Source organism: Onychostruthus taczanowskii, unplaced genomic scaffold, assembly GCF_017590055.1.
Source record: "Onychostruthus taczanowskii isolate IOZ18803 unplaced genomic scaffold, ASM1759005v1 scaffold46, whole genome shotgun sequence".
Lineage (NCBI taxonomy): Eukaryota > Metazoa > Chordata > Aves > Passeriformes > Passeridae > Onychostruthus > Onychostruthus taczanowskii.
Window position 1 is genome coordinate 4,914,551 of NW_024502125.1, and position 19,473 is coordinate 4,934,023.

A 19,473-nucleotide genomic window follows, 5' to 3' on the forward strand; every position below is an offset into this window, starting at 1 on the left:
CTTTCTGCTTGTTTTCAATGGACACACTACTAGTTAACAAGCTTTAGATAATGCTCTACACATTAATATTAAAAACTCAGGAGAATAAAATTCATTGCTTCGTCATTTTCCATGTTAGAGGTACAGAGCATTCACATTTGAGAATGGAAAGATGACCTTTTCTGTCAAATTCTGAAGCTCTGAGCCACAGAATATAGAAGACCTGAATCACAATAAAAATACATAAATGTCAGGTTGCAGATTCACCAAAGCCAGAGCTGTGAGTTTTGGATTAACAGTCAAACTGAATGGGAAGTACAAAGACCCATATATGCAACAGCCCCTCCCACAAATATACTGGCATGCCCACCACCCTCCCTTAACCCTCCTAGAAATTCTAAGTATTTATGTATTAGGCAGCAATTAAATATAAATTCACTTTGTAGGAAAACTTAAATTACAGTATACTTATTAGGTTAAAAACAGCCATTGTGTTGATAGCATTGATAGCAGTATGTTGATGTGCTTATTACACCAAAGAGCAATTTGCAGTCAAGTTTAGGATGACCTACTGTCTGTCAACTCCAAGAGGACTGAAATCATGCAACATGCTCTCCCAGTAAGGTGCTTCTGTTACTCCTTTTCTTTGCAAGAAGCTTTGCTTGTTCTTAACATTAATGCTGTAATGCGAAACATCAACAACATATTGTTCATGCTTATGAAATCATTACCAGAAATACATCCAGGTAATTTAATCACATAAGCATTACAATGAAAATAAAATTTGATTACACGCATGAGCAAACTTGATTTACAAATTATACTCCTGAAATTCAGTGCAACAAACGGAATAAGGGTAACATTAAAACAATAATGTTTCTGCCTCCTCTTCTCAATAAGTTGCATCTTCAATAATGCATCTATCATTACTTTATTACTAAACAGTACAGAATATAGTGCTTATACTCAAAATGATTCTTTACAAATAATGTAGTGAAGTATGTTGAGTTCTATCCCCAATTCAGTCACAAAAGTACACAATATATAATCATACTAATTTATTTTACAAGTGTCTGGTGTAGAATGCAGACTGTCACATTAAAAAAAAAACCCAACAAACAAAACCAGGCAAAACTTAGAAGTGATGTTCAAAGAATAAAAAAAAAAAAGCCTTCATCTAACCTAGACAGATAACTAACATGAAAATACAGTAAAGTGAGTAAGACTATTGGTCATTTGTAAAAGATCTGGAACCTCCATGAATGAGAACATGAAATCCTTGTTGATACAAATTCAATTTCTGAACAAGACTATTGCTGTTTACCTTACATTTTGGTTATTTTAGCAGAAATGGAGTATTTAGTTTCTTGTTCCCACTCATAAAAGGTTTTTCAGTCCTTACATAAGCATTTGTACAATGAACAATTATGCATCCCAAATCTTTACTTCACTGGGTCAGTAATACCATAGTAAAACTTCTAATTTGAAAAAAGAAAGAAGTTTCTAAAGATAGAAAAAGCCCAAGAGCTGACAAACTACTTAAGATAAATAACTAGCAACAGAACAATGCAGCCACAACAATAAAATGAAAAATATCAATAGGCAGGTCTTTTTATGGAGGCTCTTTTTCCTTGCGCATGTTTACGTGTTTTTCCTCAGTGATGCTTGCCAAGACTTCTTGCAGACCAACAAAATTATTACAGCTTTTCTCAGCTGTGGAGGAACTGACCTCAACACAGGACTGTCATAATTTCCCTAAGTTTCTTGTAAATGCACTAAACTTTCCCCTTCTTCTGCAGTAGCCATCCCACTGGAAAATTTCACATGGCAGAGGATGGTACCTTTTATGAATTAGCCTGTGTACACTACATATTCACAACTTTTTTATCAAAGTGAAAATTATGTGAAATTGTGACATCTAGTGACTTATGAAGATTTAAATCAGTTTTTTTTGGTTTTTTTTTTTTGAGCAGGATGTAGGGAAAAACCCATTCATTTTCCACACAGATGGCAGTTTTGAACTGATACATACTGCTATGCTCAGCATAACAACTACTTTTTGTGTGCCCATAAAATACATGCTCATATGAGAACTCCATTTCTATTGAGACTAAGCTTCTACAGAAATCTAAGATTTCAGCTAAATATGAAACAGATTAAGAAGAGTAATTTCATCAATCATGCACACATTTTTCAAGGCAAAGATGACAGACCACATGGCAAACATATCTGAAAACTGTAGTAGAGTACAGCATGGAGCTATTTAGATTACAAGACAGTGGTAAACTGCAGACAAACGTGTTGTGCAAGGGAACCACTGTACAAATACTTTAAAATCACACTATTTTTCCTCGGCTTGAAATTTTGCTAGTGTTCTCTATGCATATTCCAAGGAAAGAAACCGCAGGCTGGAAAATAGGAAAAAAATGAACATAAAAGTTGCTTGTTTAATTTAGCACTAAGTTTCAGATGAAATATATAATGTGTATTATCATTCTACATAAAAGTTCTGTTTTGTGCTACAGCCAAAAAGTTATTTGATAACCTTGGATTTAATGTGTGGTGTAACTGAAAATACAAACAAATTAGAACAAAATAGCTGATGGTATAGGCAGTGTCGCATGATTATGAACCTTTAAAGTGCTGTTATTGCTGCATGAATACAGCATCAGACAGCTTGCAACCATACCATGTAACACAGAATTTGGAGAATAAGTTTAAGAAAAAAAGCATCATGTAGTTTTAGGCCTGTGGAAAGCCAGTATCAGGTGTTTCACACAGCTGAAAAATAGAGACCTAGCAACTAACACAGCAAAATCTATACAATTCTACAGTAACGCTGCTCACAGGTGCTTTGAAAATCAATGTTCACTAACTTTATAAGTAAGGCAACATGGTTAAGAAAATCCTTTCGAGATGTTTGACAGAGCTTTAATTTTTGGACAGCCACAGCAAAACATCTTCAATAGACTGAAGGGTCCCAGAACTGAGGTTCCTTTAGATTACACAGCCTATTGCTAAGGTAAGGTCTCCTGCTCCTCTCTCTGTAAGTAAACGGCAAGACGTGAAATCCCCTGTTAAAAATGTTAACACAGTACGTGTTCCATTACACGACAGCAGCAATGAGTAACTCCACTTAAAAGAACCCAGATCCCCATAAAGTAGTTTATCTGTCAAAAGAGGAACAGTGAATGGACCACACAACACAAAGGACAGGGACTGTGTATTTCTCAAACACAGTGTATGTTACACTAGTAAAAACAAAATGCTAGTGGAAATTCAGCTTTCCTAGAAGTGTAACGGGCTGATTTTTAATACCACATGAGGTTTTTAGGTGGTACAAGGCTACTTGTATCTCTGTATGACATACCTCTTGGTACTGTGGTATCCTAAGAGTAGCTGCCTGCAGCCATTAGTCATGAGGTTTAGGACTATTCCTAAGTATTCACTGCAGAGGAAGTTGTAACTCTCCTTTAAAAATAAAACAGTCAGAATCAAAAGAAATTTCTTTCAGCCAGTAGGCTTTTGGGTATGAAATACAAACATTTTCGCAGCCACTAAAGGGAATAATGAAAACCAGCAAGAATAGCATGATTTTCACAACTCAACTATCAGAATGCTTAAGTGCTTTGATCTTTTTTAAAGAAGGCTGCTTAGACTAATCAAAAGCCATTTTAAACCAAAAGAGAAAAATATTTTTAAGTATGAAATTACAAAATATTGCTTCTTATAACAAATGATAAAAGTATAACTAACTTGGTTCAGCATAGCGAAATATTTTTAAAAAGCATGAAAATGTCTACTTTTAAAAAGATGTCAGACTAAACATGACCTTCTAAAAAGGTGCTGCAGTATGTCTTGCTAAATATATCATGATGGAAACAAACATATTTTTGAATATGTACTGAATTCAACTCCTAATTTTCATTGTGCTGTGGTCACTTGTTGCTTTTCATACTGATATATGCTTCTTCAAGCTAAGAAGAAAAAAAGTCTTAGTTGCATGTTACTGAATTTCAGCTACTGTAGTGCAACTAGGAATTCTCTTTCTGGAATATCAGACTGCTACACAGCAAGCTTCTCTACAGGGAGTCATTTAGTTGAATTTTCAAGCACATGAGATATTCAGTGCAGTGAAGGGGCCATTTTACAGCTGGTTTGGAACCCCAAAGTTACTCTAACAGCAAATGGTCTCCCAACTCAAAATGGCCCCCTCACTTAACTGGCCGTACATTACTAACGCAAATATAAAAAGTGCTTAAGAATTGGGCATTCTTGATAGTATAAAATGCATGTCCTTAACAACTTAGCTTTGTGCCCAAACCAGAATTTGTCTGAACAAATAAAGAAAAAAGTGACTTGAAATTAACATTTCAGGCCATTTTTTTCCACGTACTGAGTTATTTGCCAAAGAAAGACTATTTCTTTGCCAAAGAAAGCCTCCTGTGGAACTGATGGTCATAACTGCTGGCTCTGAATTCTCAGAAATGCAGATGAAAAGTAATCTTCAACTGGGGTTTCTTTTTGCACGTTGGTGGCTGTCAAGCACCTGTTTGGGAAGAAAGAAAAAGGAACATCTGAAAAGCTAAACGGCAGTACAAATATTCTCTGATATTCTCAACATATTAGGTAACATGCAATATACTGAGTAGTGTGTACTGAGCAAAGGTTCTCTTTGCTCCCAGGATAATGACACAGTGACTCTGGAGCCAGGTCACATATGACCAGGTCTTTTTTTTTTTGCCTTCTGGTATTATTGGCAGTTAACACAGATTAGAGTTTGAAGAGGCCTAAAATACTGGATTAGGAGACTACAGAGAACAAAAGCTCCCTTCTTGGCTGTTACTTTGTCCACCACAGGGCACTCAGGAACTCAGGTTCTGCATTACTTATAGTACTCTTAGTGTACTATGGTGCACTATTATGTACTCATACGCAGATATACTCAGGATACTTTTGATAATCAGTAATCAATCAGATTTTTCATACAGAAGCTACTAGATATTTATACTGCTTGCGCAGCTACTTCAATACACAGAATGCCTCAGTATCTTTTTACATGTTTCAGGGTCTGTCTGGAAAGAACTGCTCTTAAAAAGATGTTACTTTATGTAGAAAGTTCTGTTAACTCACAGAACAGGCAATATGGGAAATCACTAGATCTCCTGCAAGAATTAGTTACTATTAGTTTTGTCTTCAAACTTCAATAATTAATGAAACCACTTCACTGAGCACTGCTAATACTCCCTTCGCATATATCAAGGAACTTTCTGGTACTTAGTAAATATGTATCACTGTATCAGATTTAGCCTCCATTTTGTAAGGCAAAAATCTGCATTACGCTTAGCCTACACAGACATACATATAATTAAGCATAATTCATATAAAATATGTGCAAACACACTTCCGTAAACACGTTTTCAACCTAAAATCTCTATGCTACTGTTTTGGCACATGTAGTGCTTATAAGTTAAAAACCAGTAGGTCAATCTTAAACCATGATATTAAGTAGATAACCTTACAGTAAAAAATACTAGCCTGCTATTTCTACAACAGATTTTCATTACTTCTGTCTTGTATGATGAATGCTAGTAAACAAGTCTGTATCTTCAAGCAAGTATGCTCATCTACATGGAAAAGTATTTTTGCAGTTGAATTTTTCAAGGGCTTTGTCTCAATCTCTGTTCTCCCAAATTATTTCATGTGCTTGGATACCAAGGGCCTTCCATGTTTTTTCTGAGCTGTTAATACAGCTATTTCTGAGCTATTTTCTGAGCTATTCTTTACAACCATTTTTCAATCTAAACTATTATGTGTTAAATAATCTTGCCTAAAACAACCCCTAACAGGGTTGCTTTTGTAATAATATATGACATTGGTAAGAGAAAGCAAGTCCCAGATATGTAAAGAACAAGGAGCACATACTCCTGACACTGAACTGACACTGAATCCTGCTTTTAGGTCCAAATGACTTCACAGGACTTCAGCAGGATGTAGACTGGTAAAAAGCAGACAACAACCAGGGACCATGCAGCAGTGATTTTCAGCCTGCATTCTGAACTCCTTTTATAGAGCTGCAAATACCAGAAACAACCTATATTTACGTTGTGTGACAATGACCACAGACTACTTCTAAGATGCACTTCCAACGTAAAATGCTTAGGAGTCAACCAATTTGATTTTAAAACAATTAAGTCAGTTTTGGAAAATTTCTTTGGATCTTGCCAAAAAAATGCAAACAAAATTCTAAACAGTCAGATAGATTTACTAAAATCAAAGTCAAATCACAAAGTTTAAATTTGATCTGTTATCTAGGAAATTAGATTGCAATCTAATTGCAACTGCACTAAGAAAGCCAAGTTAGTTCCAAGACATGTCTTTTCTTACAGCTGTCACTTGACTTCTGAAGAGCTGTGGTAGTGGGAGTTTTCAATATGCAAGAATAGAAAGAATTTACATGAAAGCAAAATTGTTTTCACTTGGAGTTTCAGCAAGAGTTAAGCACATCTCCACTCCTGGAGTCTCAACTCCAAAACTAGCAGTACATTGGTATGGAATAGAAGGAGCAAGCCATAATTAAACACTGTGATATCATTAGGGTGGCCAATGGCTAGTTCATGAGGAATTGAACGCAGCATTTATTTTCCTTTTAAAAAAATTAAAATATTATAATTTGAAAATACCATATCAATGCAACAGATTGAGACAGTATTTCATAATCATAAGAACATGCAGCAGATGATGTGCCAAGTCAGAATCAGTTTTAAACAGCTGTAGCACTTTACCAACAGTCACTCTCCAGCTATGGTAACAACTAACCACGGTAGAAATGCTGGAGTGTAAACATTCAAAAATGTTATCTTCTTTCTACTGCTAACTGTTTTGCAAGGATTACAAATATTTGTCTTCCATTCTGGTTAAATAGCCTTTCTAAACAGATTTTTAATTTCTTTACAGATTGTCATACCTCTGGTTTCTCAGATTTTTGGTTTAGTGGGAACCTTCATTGATACTCAAGTTCATTCACATGTAAGTAAAATGAGAGACCCACCACAGAGAAGTGTCCTAAGCTGCTGCTGCAGTCACAAATATCTTTGTGCTACTGATGCAGCAATTATTTTGAAAACTGATCTCTTGCCAATTTTTGGTTTGTTCTGAAATCATTAATTTCACCTGCTGAAGTCTAATATCTGTACTTTCAGGCACTGTAGCTTAATATTAATGCAAGTTCATGGAATTCATATGACTAGCAGAAGCATAAATTGTATATTTACTGTTTATAGCCTGGAAATTCACTTAAGTCAGATTTTAGAGACTGAAACCAAGCCATCAAGAAGTCAGCCACTCAGGATAACCCATGAGATTTCAATGTGTTCAGCATTCAAACCTAACTGTCCTTCACTTAGAAGTTACTCAGTCTGAAATAAGACATATCCAATTTTTACAAGGCTAGAAATAATTAGAAAGTAAGTACAAGGTGTGTCCTAGAGTGATTATGCTGCTTTTTAAACTTTTTAGGTAAACTGGGAACTGTCCCTTCCAATTTACTAAATAAAATAGAGCTTTTTTCTTAAGTCATCGTGTCAATATTCACGTGGAAGAGTAAAAGGCTAACATATTGTCTAAAAAGAGGTTTTTCCTTATTATAAACCTAAAATTCTTTGAAAAGTCAGTGATACTCAATTCGTATGTGCATTTTTTATCACACTGGATGTCAGACAGTTTAGTCACATTCCTACTAAGTCTCCTAGAATGCACAACCTGAGGCTTAACTGCTACTGTTATAAAAAAACTGCTGCAGAAATATTATCTTTAAATGTAGCTTAATTACAGGTTAGTTTTCCCAGTCTGTGCAAGGCAAACTCTCCTCTTCATCCTCTGACTCAGGTGATGCTTCCTTAATCCTTCGCAATGCTTCATGGATGCTCCTTGTCAGAGGGTCAGTATCAGGCAGAATTGTAAAGGATTCTCTCAAAACATCTTTCTGTACTTTCTTCAGTTTCACCCCTTTCCTGATCTGCGCCAAGATGTTATTGCTATCATCTTCATCAGGAAAAGGAGGGAGACTTCTCTGCTCAACTTTTCTTAAGTGAAAGCTGCCACGTTTCAAGGAAGCCAGCACTTCATCCATCGGGGAACTCACTGCAGCAAATCAAAAGACCTTCAGTATTATTTTCACAAAATTTTATCAGTTTTAGTTTTTATTTTCTACAGAACAAAAAGTGCCTGCATACTATTAATATGATAGTCCCATACTACAAATATAATGGTAGCTCCAATATTGTTTTAGCTTCTAAATAATCTTCCTTATTATCGGGTCCAAGCTGGTTTATACAGACAATTAGAACTTTTGTAACTACTTAACTCCCTATCAGGAAGTAAAACGTTCTGAACAATGTGGCTTTTATGTCTGCAGTCAGGAAAGTCATATAAACTGCAAGGATTTCAGCATAATGAAAGTGTTTACTGCATCATCTTTTTTTACTTTAGAACTCAGGTAATGAGTACATGTCTTACATACTGGCATGCATGATCCATTCTTACCACTTGCATTTTTAGGCTAATTTTACCTACTACATGACTATTTCCCAGTAAGGGAAGCAGCAATACAGTCAATTGCAAGAGCATGCATTTTCCTGCTTCTCTGGGTATTTGTTAGCATCTAGTCCCAGCACAGTTATAAAAATTGTCTTACTTTACCATTAATGAAAACAAAGAAGTCAGAGATAGTTCTTTATGGCAAATCCTTCCTTTATCACTAATTTTGAAATGAGTTTTCTGCAAAAATCAGGCTTTTGCTCTTTTAAGAGCCATGAGCGGGAAAGATCTTCAGCCCAGAGAATGCATTATAATAAAGTATAATAAAGTTTAAAGACCTCGCATACAATAGCATGTAATTTGTGCAGCACCTCTCTATCAATATGTATCTATCTCCAGGTTCTTTTCTGTACATTGTACAATATGTTTTTTAAAACCTGTTTTGCATTTAGGAATAATCTTTGTCCATCCCACTAAAGGCCTAGACAGAAAAGACACAATGAAGAGAGAAATATAAAAGAATACAGTATTGCACATTTGAAGGAGGAAGGATGGACTGTAATGTCCCTGTCTGTCACACACGAGACAATTTCTGAAGCCACTTAGAAACTTGAAACATCTCAGGGGATATGGAGCAGCAGGTAGAGTGCTGCTGCAGACATTAAGAGTATTCTTAAGAGGGATAATTGACTTGAACTTATATTTGTCATATTACGATGTATTTAAAATTGCACACACAATAGGTGCTTTATAAAAAATTGCAAGATAAAATATAAGTCAGTAAAATAAACAATAGTACTACATAAAAAATACTGTTATTCTGTTATTAAATAGAACACTGCATCCTCAGGTGAACCATAGAATATTTACAGGGCTGGCAGAAAGTAAATATATAAATATTCTTTTCAACAGCATTTAGGTCCATTTTCTGTCTAGTCTAACATGGGATAATGTAGACTAAATTTCACAAGTGTTTTTCCATTGAACAAGTATGCCATGCTGTTGTTAAAGCTCTGGTGTTCAAATTGCTAGCATTTCTCAGCTAGAAAGGATTTAACAGCTTTCCCATTAATAATAAATTAATCACAGTATAAACTTTCCTACAGAGCAATTCAAAAGACGAACAGATATGCACTGCAATTTTTAAATTAATAACAACAAATTTTAAATTAAATATGCAGAAATTAAAACACTACCTCTCCTCCTCTGTAAACCCTCTAGATCACCAGTTTTCTTAAGCTTCTTCTTGGCACTGACTAGCTGACTGCTATCGAACAGGTGTGCTGGCGGGACACCAGAAGAGTGCTGGACTCCCTTCTCCACACTCTGACGTTTAACAAAGCTGTCACTTTGCTCTAAGGATTTGGTGGCATCTTCCTTGGAGGGCAAAGGTGGAGGTGGAGGTGGCGGAGGCAAAGGGGGTGGAAGCTGCACTCCAGTAGCAGTCTCTGGTTGAAGCTGGTCACTGGTGAGTGGAGAAGTGCTAACATGGGGCAGTTCAGAGGTAACACCATTAGGAGGCAAAGAGACTTCTTGAAGTTTTTTTAGGCTTGTGGATTCCTGCACTTGCAAAGGCTGAACTGCTTTTTCCAATTCCACCTCCTCACTCTTGTCTGGGATTTGTATGGTTGCTGGCAAAGACTGAGGCTGCTCGACACAGGGCACTGAGCTGGCTGCACATTTTCTTCTTGCATGGGCCAGCCGTAGTCTGGTTGATTTAAGTATTACTTGCCCAGGATACCGCTAAAGTGAATAAGGTATTGACAATTACGTAAGCACATGCAATGGACTATTTTAGATTTTACGTACTTGTCATTTCTGACAAACAATTTTCATTTCGCTCTGTATGTAAAAACAAAGCAAATACATTCCCAGCTCTATGCAAAAAATTATTCATATTTTTTATTTTTATTTAAGCCACAATTTGATTAGTTAAATCAGTGAAATACATAGGTTAGAATTATGATTTTGCTATGAATCAGATGACACATTCAAAAGTGGTTTTTTACTGGAAACAAAAATTCGAAATTCCCTCTTGCTTTCCTCTTCTAAATCTGGTCAGTGGCTCCCTCTGCAAGTACAGACCAGTCCTGACTTCATACACTGGCCTTATATGTGAATCAAACAGTTTTAAAAGGTACATCTTGAGAACATCGAAGACTTTCAGCCTTAATTTACTCCTTAAATTTGCTGCCTCATTATCAGTCTTTTCATATTAGTTTCAGCCACAGCCTTTTTAAAGCAAAAAATTAAGCTGCTTCTGAAAGACAGGTCTAATTTTTTGCACAACTGTGGAAGGCCTAAAGCAATAACATGTAACAATATTAGTACGTTAATAGAAAAAGTCACCTCACAAACAGTTGCTGGTTAAAATAAGTAAATTTGCTTCAATTTACAGAAGTTACAGAATTCAAGAACCTTGCAAACAATAAGGACATGAATATACTGCTGAAGAAGAAAACTTTCCAACAAAGAAACTTCTCATACCTTTGTTTTTTTTAATGTATACAACAAAAATTCACCAATTAATACAGTCTCTGCTTTCTTTCACTTTCAGCCCTTTCCTTATTCCTTCCCCTTCATTCCACCTTCTATGCACTGTCAGATGCTTCCATTTTAATAAGAAGGGGCAGGTATTCCAGCAATCAGCAGCAGGGGGCCATGTCAGATGACAATGCTCTTTGTTGGGAAGTACTGTTTAGATTATACTTCTCAGGAATATGTGCCAAGTGTCTTGTAACAAGGTAAACAGAGTAAACAGAAACTTATTATGGCACTGGGAATGCAACAGCTGTTGTGAAGTTTCCAAAGACCACTTAATGATACAATGAAAGAGAATCACTAATAGGAAAGTGAATGCTATTACTGGAATGAGTGAGAATTTCCTTGGGAAACAAAACAGCCTGAAAAGAACAACTGTTCTTCTGTTACCTGCTTAAATGTACGAAGTCTGTCTAGGGTTTTCTGTCGCTCCTGACTAACCCAGGAGCTCTTTCTTTCCTCTTCATCTTGCAACTGATCTCGTTTCTGAGAAAATATATGGAAAATATGTAAATGTTACATCCAGTGTTCTATTTGGCTTCACTAGAAAAAACTCTTCTTCTAAATGAGAAGAGTTACTTCTCAAATAAACATAACCTCAAAATTTGGCCTTTGACTTCCCCTTAAAAAATAGTATACATTTCCTGGTTTGTTTTCTCAAAGAAATGCAAAGCTCAGTAAAAAATGTTTCAATCTCGAACAGGAACACTTGGCAGACTTGTTACTTTGAGAGATGAGAAATAACAAGTGACAGAATACTATACTTAGAGAGGCGCCCTTGAAGTAAAATTACATATATTAACCAGAGGGCAAAGCAGTATCCATTTACCCCTCATTCCAATAACAAAATGACAGTCCAAATTGCAAGGCTGTCCATTTAAACAAGACATATTAGTATTCTCAAAGTACAAGAATTTACAGAACTCAACATCGCAAAGTTTTGAACCCAATAGCGAGCAAATTAAGTAAATGCTTTCACACTTACATTTACAACAGTAAATATTTGTTTGTTTATTCCAGATTTGTTACTTCATCCAGCTTGATTTTACATAACTGCACTTAAGTAAAGGCCTTCCTCCCACCTAGGACAGTTGCATTTTTTTTTTGTACAGCTATTTTACCTCATGGAAAACACACCTTTGGGTACATCTCCTTTAACTATCTTTCTTACAGAAACTTCAGCAAGAGTTACTACACCTTTGAAACAAATACCCACTCCTCAGTGAAATTTACTGGAAATGGAAGCTAATTACCAGAAGGTGAAATTCACTGCATGCAAGTTCAGAAGCTATGAGGAAAAGTGATGTAACAGCTGACCACAAAGCAAAAACCCTGAGCAGCTTTAATTCTTAAGATGACTCACAGCATTTAATATTACTTTTGAAAGCGTATCTTCATAATCAAAAATTCTGATCACTTTTGTGAATCTTTTACTCTCACTCAGTCACCACAAAAGCAGTGTCTGCCTGCCATTTTCATAAGTCAGCTAGTGGCCTGGTGTCCTTCATAAAAAGCCAACTCCTGTGATTTGGAAGGAAGGAAGTATAGATGCGTTAGGGAGAGAAAGATGAGAACATGTCTGAAAAATAGTAAGGACAGAAAACAGAAAAAGGTGAAGAGGAGGAGAAGCATGTGGTAAAAGAAAATAAGAACAATGGGCAAAGAAGTTAGAACAGAAATATAAAGAAAGGAAGAAAAGTAGTTCTATCACTGTACCTGAATGTTGCATGCATTACCTATGCACTCAGATCAAACTTTCCCTGAAGCAGTCTCAAAATCAAGGAGTTTTTTTTTGTTTTGGCCGACTTGTGTATTTGGTTTTGTTTCGCTTTAAGTAAAATAGGAAAATTGCAATTTTTCTTTAGTTTCAAATTTGGACTCTCTTTTTCCAAAGTTTTCTAAGAGTTATCTTTTCAAAATTCTTAAAGAAATCCAGTAATTTAAAACCTATTTTACCATAATGCTAGAATTTTTCAGTCACATTTTTATCAGAAAAAACCCACACAAACAAAAAAATTAGCATAAGGTTCTTTATATCATTCAAGCAGGCAACTCCCTAATATAAAGCTCCGCAGTACTTGAGTGATAATGAAATCCTTTGGCTTTGTCAAGTCTTATTTATAAGACTGATAAATGGTCTACAGTCCCCACAGTAACTTCCTCTGCCTTATTGTGAGAACTTATGAAAAAAAATTAAATTCCTGAAAGAATATTCCAATACATACTGCCTTTGACAAGTAGCCTTTTCATAAAATAAATTATGCAGCTGACTTCCTGGACAAAAATATCAATGTTAAAAATGTATAAGGATGAAATAGAATCACTTTCACTAATCTAATTGAAGACTGAATTAAAGTGACTTGGATTTCAATGCATCTTTGTCAGCGATCTTTATCAAATATTGATACTACATCAGCTCCCAAGACCTAGTCCAAAATTTGAATATTCTTTAAGATAAGACTATTAGGTACAGCATAAGAGACCAGCTGGTCTATTCTCTGCAACGAGACTAAGAAAAAAACATGGAGCATCCATCTGGAACTACAAGTTTATACAACATAATTCCAGTAATAGCTTTAGTAGAAGGAAGAAAAGTAGTAAACAAGCTTATTAAGATTCAAGAATAAATATGTGTGATTTCCTTACTCCTATCAGCATACCAGACATGGTACTCAGAGATGTTCAGAATCATCTGTGTGCACATGATGATAAACATAACAAAACAACCTAGCTAAAGAACTGTTTCCATTGCTTGGTTCCCATGTCTTCCTAACAGAACTATATACTCCCCCTTGCCAGCATAATATGACACAGAAATCCATGGTGCAAAGGTCAGGGATACACACCATCTTTTGAAAGAGCTATCACTCTGAATGCTCCCCTAATTAATGTATAATGAGGAATGCAAGCTATTAATGACAGGCTAAGCTCAACAGTGGAAAACTCAGACTTACCATCTGAACAGTATGGTGCATTTTGTACCCCTCCGCACTCTGGTGACGTTGCTGGATCTTCTCATTATGCTTTGCAATACAGATCTCCTGCAGGGACACAAAAAACAACCTATAAAGCAGGCAATTTAAATACAAATTTACATAATGTCATATTTAGCAAATGGCAGGTAGAAAAATAGAAACTGCAGAGCCTATTTCATACAGGCTCATTTAACTTACAATGAACTGTAACTAGAAAAAGAAAAAAAAACCTAAGCCAGACAACCCCAAATCTATTAGTTTTAACTATCAAAAGAGTAGATCCAAGTGACAGCTGCTTGGAAAGTCTGTTCTACAGGACCAGTATAAGAGTAGCAAAAAATAACCAATCTGTCAACACTTCATAATGCCCTTGTTTAACCCCATATATTTGTACCCAAGTAAAATAACTAACTCTTGAATGTACCACATATTTCTGTTTATGCAAATAGACAGCTTCCCATTTACAGATGTCTGTTCATCTTTTCCATGTACTATCTGCAAGCGCAGACAGGAATAAAGTTGTTACAATTCATGGTGTTCATTTATTACACTGAGTTCACACCTCTAACATCTAAACAAGTATTTGTTACACTGTCTGCAAATAAGAACAGGTTAAAAACAAACAAACAAAAAAACCCTAGGTCATGTTACAACAGCTGATGAGGAGGATAACAGTCAAACTTCAAGTAGATAGACAACTTCATTGGACGATACTGAGAGCCAGGAAATGGGACAGTAGGAGCAATGGAATTAGACCTGGTACAAGCACCACACAGAACTAGAACAAAGTCAGATGTACAGTCATAAACAAATCTCACAGTTGTGCAAGAAGGTGCAATGTTAGCGGTTTGGAGTGTGAATCCAGATAGAGCATGGAGCTGATGGGGTTCTCAAGTATCATTCAGTATGACTTTCTAAGCAGATTCAGAAAAGAGCTTTGCCATTGAAAGCATTGCTTGAGGGAGTTGATGGAGTAAAGCACAAAAATAAGGAGAGAAGGGATTAAAGAAACCTCACTATTTTAGATGCTTAAAAATGCAGAAAAAGCTGTTCTTCTGCAAGTTGTCTATGGACATGCTTTGATCACATAAAAAAAGTGTTCCTGTATAGGACAGTAAAACCATCAATGTTGCTGCTGTATACAGGTAACTGACAAAAGCAGATTTCTGTGCAAATACTGTCCCACATTCATCAGAGGTATAGCACCGAATGGTTTAGGTGGGAAGACGTCTTGAAGCTCATCTAGTGCCAATCCCTCTGTCACAGACAGGGAACTTCCACTAAACCAGGATACTCAGGGCCCCATCCAACCTGGCCTTGACCATTTCCAGGAACAGGGCATCCACAACTTCTCAGGGCAACCTGTGTCAGCAGCTCACCACCCCCAGAGTACAGAAGTTTCTAATAGCTATTTAAATCTCTCCTTGTTTAAAACTGTCCCCCCTTGTCCATGTAAAATAACTGTCCCTATCAAAAGGCACTCTTCCTCCTTTTTGTAAGCTTCCTTTATGTTCTGAAAGGCTGTACTGAGGTCTCTTCAGAGCCTTCTCTTCTTCAGGCTGAAAAACCCCAGCCTGTCATTATAGGAGAGGTGCTCCAACCCTCCGATCATCTTCATGGACCTACTCTGGACTTGCTGTAACAGGTCCACACATGCACACAGCCAAACACTGCTGGGTTTTGTCTTTCTTTCTGGAGGCTTTTTTCCCTGGTGAAAAGAGCTAATCCCGGAACAGTCAATCAATTTAATTTGCAGCTGAAAAAGTAGAAAATACTTCATCTCTATGTTTCAAAGACACAGCAAGCTACATAATACTAACAGAAAATCTGAACAACTTTCTGTAATACTCCTAACTAGTTTACAGTTTATTCTCTATTTAGGTTTTAAATATTATAAAATAATGAGAAAATGTAAGTCAAGCATGGTTTGGGGTTTTTGATATGTCTCAGATACTCAGGGGGCACAATTTTATCTGATGTTTTCACTTTAGCATCAGTATTTAAACATTTCTGATCAAATGCAATAATGAAAGATATTTTAAGTATGTAAAGAGGACAAACCTGACCAAAACATACTTAGTGCTGAGCTTGTTTTAATAAACAACCTACTTCAATGTAATTAGATCTCTTTGACATGAAATAATAAAAACTACTAGGAGGGGCTGAAAACATGTTGCAGGACAGGATTAGAAATCTGAATCATCTTAACTAATTACAGAAATGGTTTAAGAAGAAAAGGATAGGTTGCGATTTCAGAGGGACAAATGCAGGGTTCTACTTGTAGACAAGATTAAGTGACTTCAAATAAAGGATGAAATAAAAAACAGCCAGATAGCAGCATTAAGAAAACCAACTGGATGATTACAGTAGGTGACAAGTTCAACATATACCAATGAACTCTGGCAAAAAAACACCAAAACCATACATAATAATTGGGTGCATGAACAGCCTACTGCACATGCAAGGTAGTCATTACTTCTAAGCACTGGGATCATCACAGAACCATCAAGTTTGGAAAAGACCTTTAAGATCATTCAGTCCAACTGTCCACTCAGCACTGCCACTGTTATCACTAAACCATCACCCAGCACCAAATCGAGACACTTCTCAAACACCTTCAGGGATGATTTTACCACCTCCCTGTGAAATTATGTCCAGTGAGAGCCACACCTCCAGAAATATGTTGATCAACTGTATGGAATGAGGAAAGCAACAAGAAGTAATGACCATTCTTTCTTTAATCAACTGACTGATTTCACAGTATCAAGTTGTAATTCTATTAAAGAGACAAGAAGGAAGAGCTGAGGAACCATTTCAACCTTTGTCACTGCATGAACTACAGTGTTTAAGACTAGTAAGATGTAATATAAGTAACAGAGATGTGCATTAGTATATATCTAACTAGTACCAGTGAGTCTTGCTTTCAGCTTAAAAAACATCCCAATTAAAAGGCTAGCTTTTCATGTGCAGAAATCATATTTTACTACAAGCATTCAGTGTAGTTATGTTCTTAAGCTGCTGTTGTTATTAACAGAATACCAATAATCCTATGCCAGCTGTCACTGCATCTTCATAAGACCTACTCTGGCATGGGTCATGCTTTAAAATGTGGGCTTGCAAAATTCTAAACGTGTCCTATTAAATGAACATAAAAGCATGTGAGGAAGTTTCCTAGATGAAAGCACACATTATGAACATATCCCAAACAGCTTCACCAACCAGTTGCTTCTCCCAGTCTGCTTATGATAAGGAATACTCTTTTCAGGTGCAAAAGAACTTGATTTCATCACAACTCTGTTTTTTCAGAGTTTTTGAGATACCTTCTATACCATTTTTTAACTTGCCTCCTTGCTATAAATCCAGCCCTCTAATAAATCAGCTGCTTGTTCCATATATAATCTAATTAATACTAATGTGTAGCCAGCAGGGGGTAGACTGGCATAAGAATAGCAACTTTCTGCACAAAAAACCTACAGCTAGGTCTCCAGAAGTAAGGAAAAAAAAAGGTGAACTGCTATTAAAAATTTTTTTTTTAATAACTCACTGTCATCAACACAAACATCAGGAAATGACTGTTTAACAAATGCAAATAGATTTGTATTAAAAAAAAGAGAATGAAGAGTTTATACTCATGGTAGTACAGTGAAAAAATATCAAACTCTGTAAAACCATAAATTTTTAAAATGCCAGTTCAGTTATTCTAGAGTCATGACTAAGTTATGTTTGTAACAAACCTTCAACAAAAGTTTCTAAATAAAAATTTGGTACAATTATTTGGCAACATCACTGAAAAACTGATGCATCATCTGCAAAATTAGGGAAGGAATTTCTGAAAAACAAAATAGACTGAAGCCACTGAAATTTATATTTAAATTACAAATCATCTTACTCTATAAAGAGTAATTTATTTCCTTTCACTGTGTTATCTCCTCAATAGAAAAGATTTTCAAATACCTGGATGATGAAAGTACCTTCTTCCAAAAAATAAAACTGATGACAGAGAAAAACTTCCTATTGTTTCCTTAATCCTGATATCTGCTGCTAGAAAGGAGATATTCTCCTAAAGGCATTTTCAGTTGCCAAAATCTTGATAATGAGAAAGGACTGTAATTTCTAAACATATCACAAGACTGTCCTATACACCACTTAATGCATAGCTTGCTTTTTCTTTCCACCTGCAGAATTGACATGCTTAAAAAAAACCAAAAACAAAAAAAAACCAAACCAAACAAAACAACAAAAAAAACCCAAACAAAAACAACAAACAAACAAACAAACAAACACCAAAAAACAAAAAACCCACAAAAACCACCAATCCACCACCAAAATCTCACCAACCCAATCCAAAACAGAACACCAGTTTAAAAGCCTGAAACATGCGAAGCCAGGAACACAATCTGAAAAGCATTAAGTACACTCTCATCTCAGTTCAACAATAAATGTTTCTTAATTGAGACAGACACAGATTTACCACACAGTATGTACTTTCCATACTCATCCCCCAAAAAGTCACTTTTCTTTACATAGCATTCTGTCATCACTGCCCTCATTCTCACCATCTACAGTCTGCTTTTGTATCCCATCTGTATCTTAGTTCTGCATACTTGACTTCCAAACACTTCAGAGCAAGAATATTTTTTTTTCCCCACAAATACAAGTACTCACATCAGGCACCTTAAATAGCATTCATGAACAATGTTTTACAGTATCGCTAGAAAGGCCAGTAAAAATATGAAGATTGCTCAAAGAAATGAGACAAATCTATGAGCTTTGATTTTCAGGTAATTGCCAGAAAGCTTAGTAGTACTCTGCGTTATCCAGCAGTAAGAGAAGCTAAAAAATGGCCATATTCTTTTCTACTCAACAAGTGCCACATAATGTCACACAACAGATTCTGCCCTTTCTTTTTGCTCAAATAAAGACCATTTATTTTCTCCTGTAAGCTTAAACACACAATGTTCTACTCTGTGATTTTTCTAGAAGCTAAGTATCTCCCTGCAGCACTCAACTGCAGAGAATGCTGTGCTGAGCAATGACATAAGTAAGAGAGCTGGAACAATTTCTGAGAGCGATGTGATGTCCAAGTTCCATACGGAGACATTACCTCAGGTCCAGAAAGCATTGTAGCCACAGCTATCCCACCACAATGTTGAGAAGAAGTAGCCATACCACTCCTGCATGCAGATGCAGAAAAGCAACACTACCACACACAGCTTTGCATCTTGTTACAGTGCACAACCAGGCATGCTGCTACTCCTGCTGCAGCCAAAACCAACTCCTTCAGCTTAAACAAGGTATTCTATCACAGCGTAACACTGAAACAAATCAGCCACTGAAGGTGACTACTTCATTATACAGATATATGGGCATGCTAAAAAATCTCGACTCCTGCTTCAGGATTTCTTCTTGACCTGTGAACTCCAGTAAGTTAAGCAAAGAA

At 36.1% G+C, this 19,473-nt stretch overlaps 1 protein-coding gene across 2 annotated transcripts in view; it reads right to left on the reverse strand.

Annotated features, from left to right (window-relative positions):
- Positions 1–2,896: 2,896 nt before the first annotated feature.
- JMY (junction mediating and regulatory protein, p53 cofactor) overlaps positions 2,897–19,473 on the reverse strand; it is a 60,383-nt gene continuing 43,806 nt past the window's right edge. The window contains exons 7-11 of one of the 2 annotated variants that reach the window (XM_041414586.1): positions 14,013–14,099; positions 11,449–11,544; positions 9,714–10,260; positions 7,811–8,121; positions 2,897–4,528 (exon numbers count right to left, since the gene is read on the reverse strand). In XM_041414586.1, the coding sequence (XP_041270520.1) occupies positions 7,814–8,121; positions 9,714–10,260; positions 11,449–11,544; positions 14,013–14,099 (1,038 nt within the window). In that variant the 3' untranslated portion in view covers positions 2,897–4,528; positions 7,811–7,813. The remainder of the gene's footprint in view (positions 4,529–7,810; positions 8,122–9,713; positions 10,261–11,448; positions 11,545–14,012; positions 14,100–19,473) is intronic. The other variant, XM_041414588.1, reaches the window with a different exon arrangement.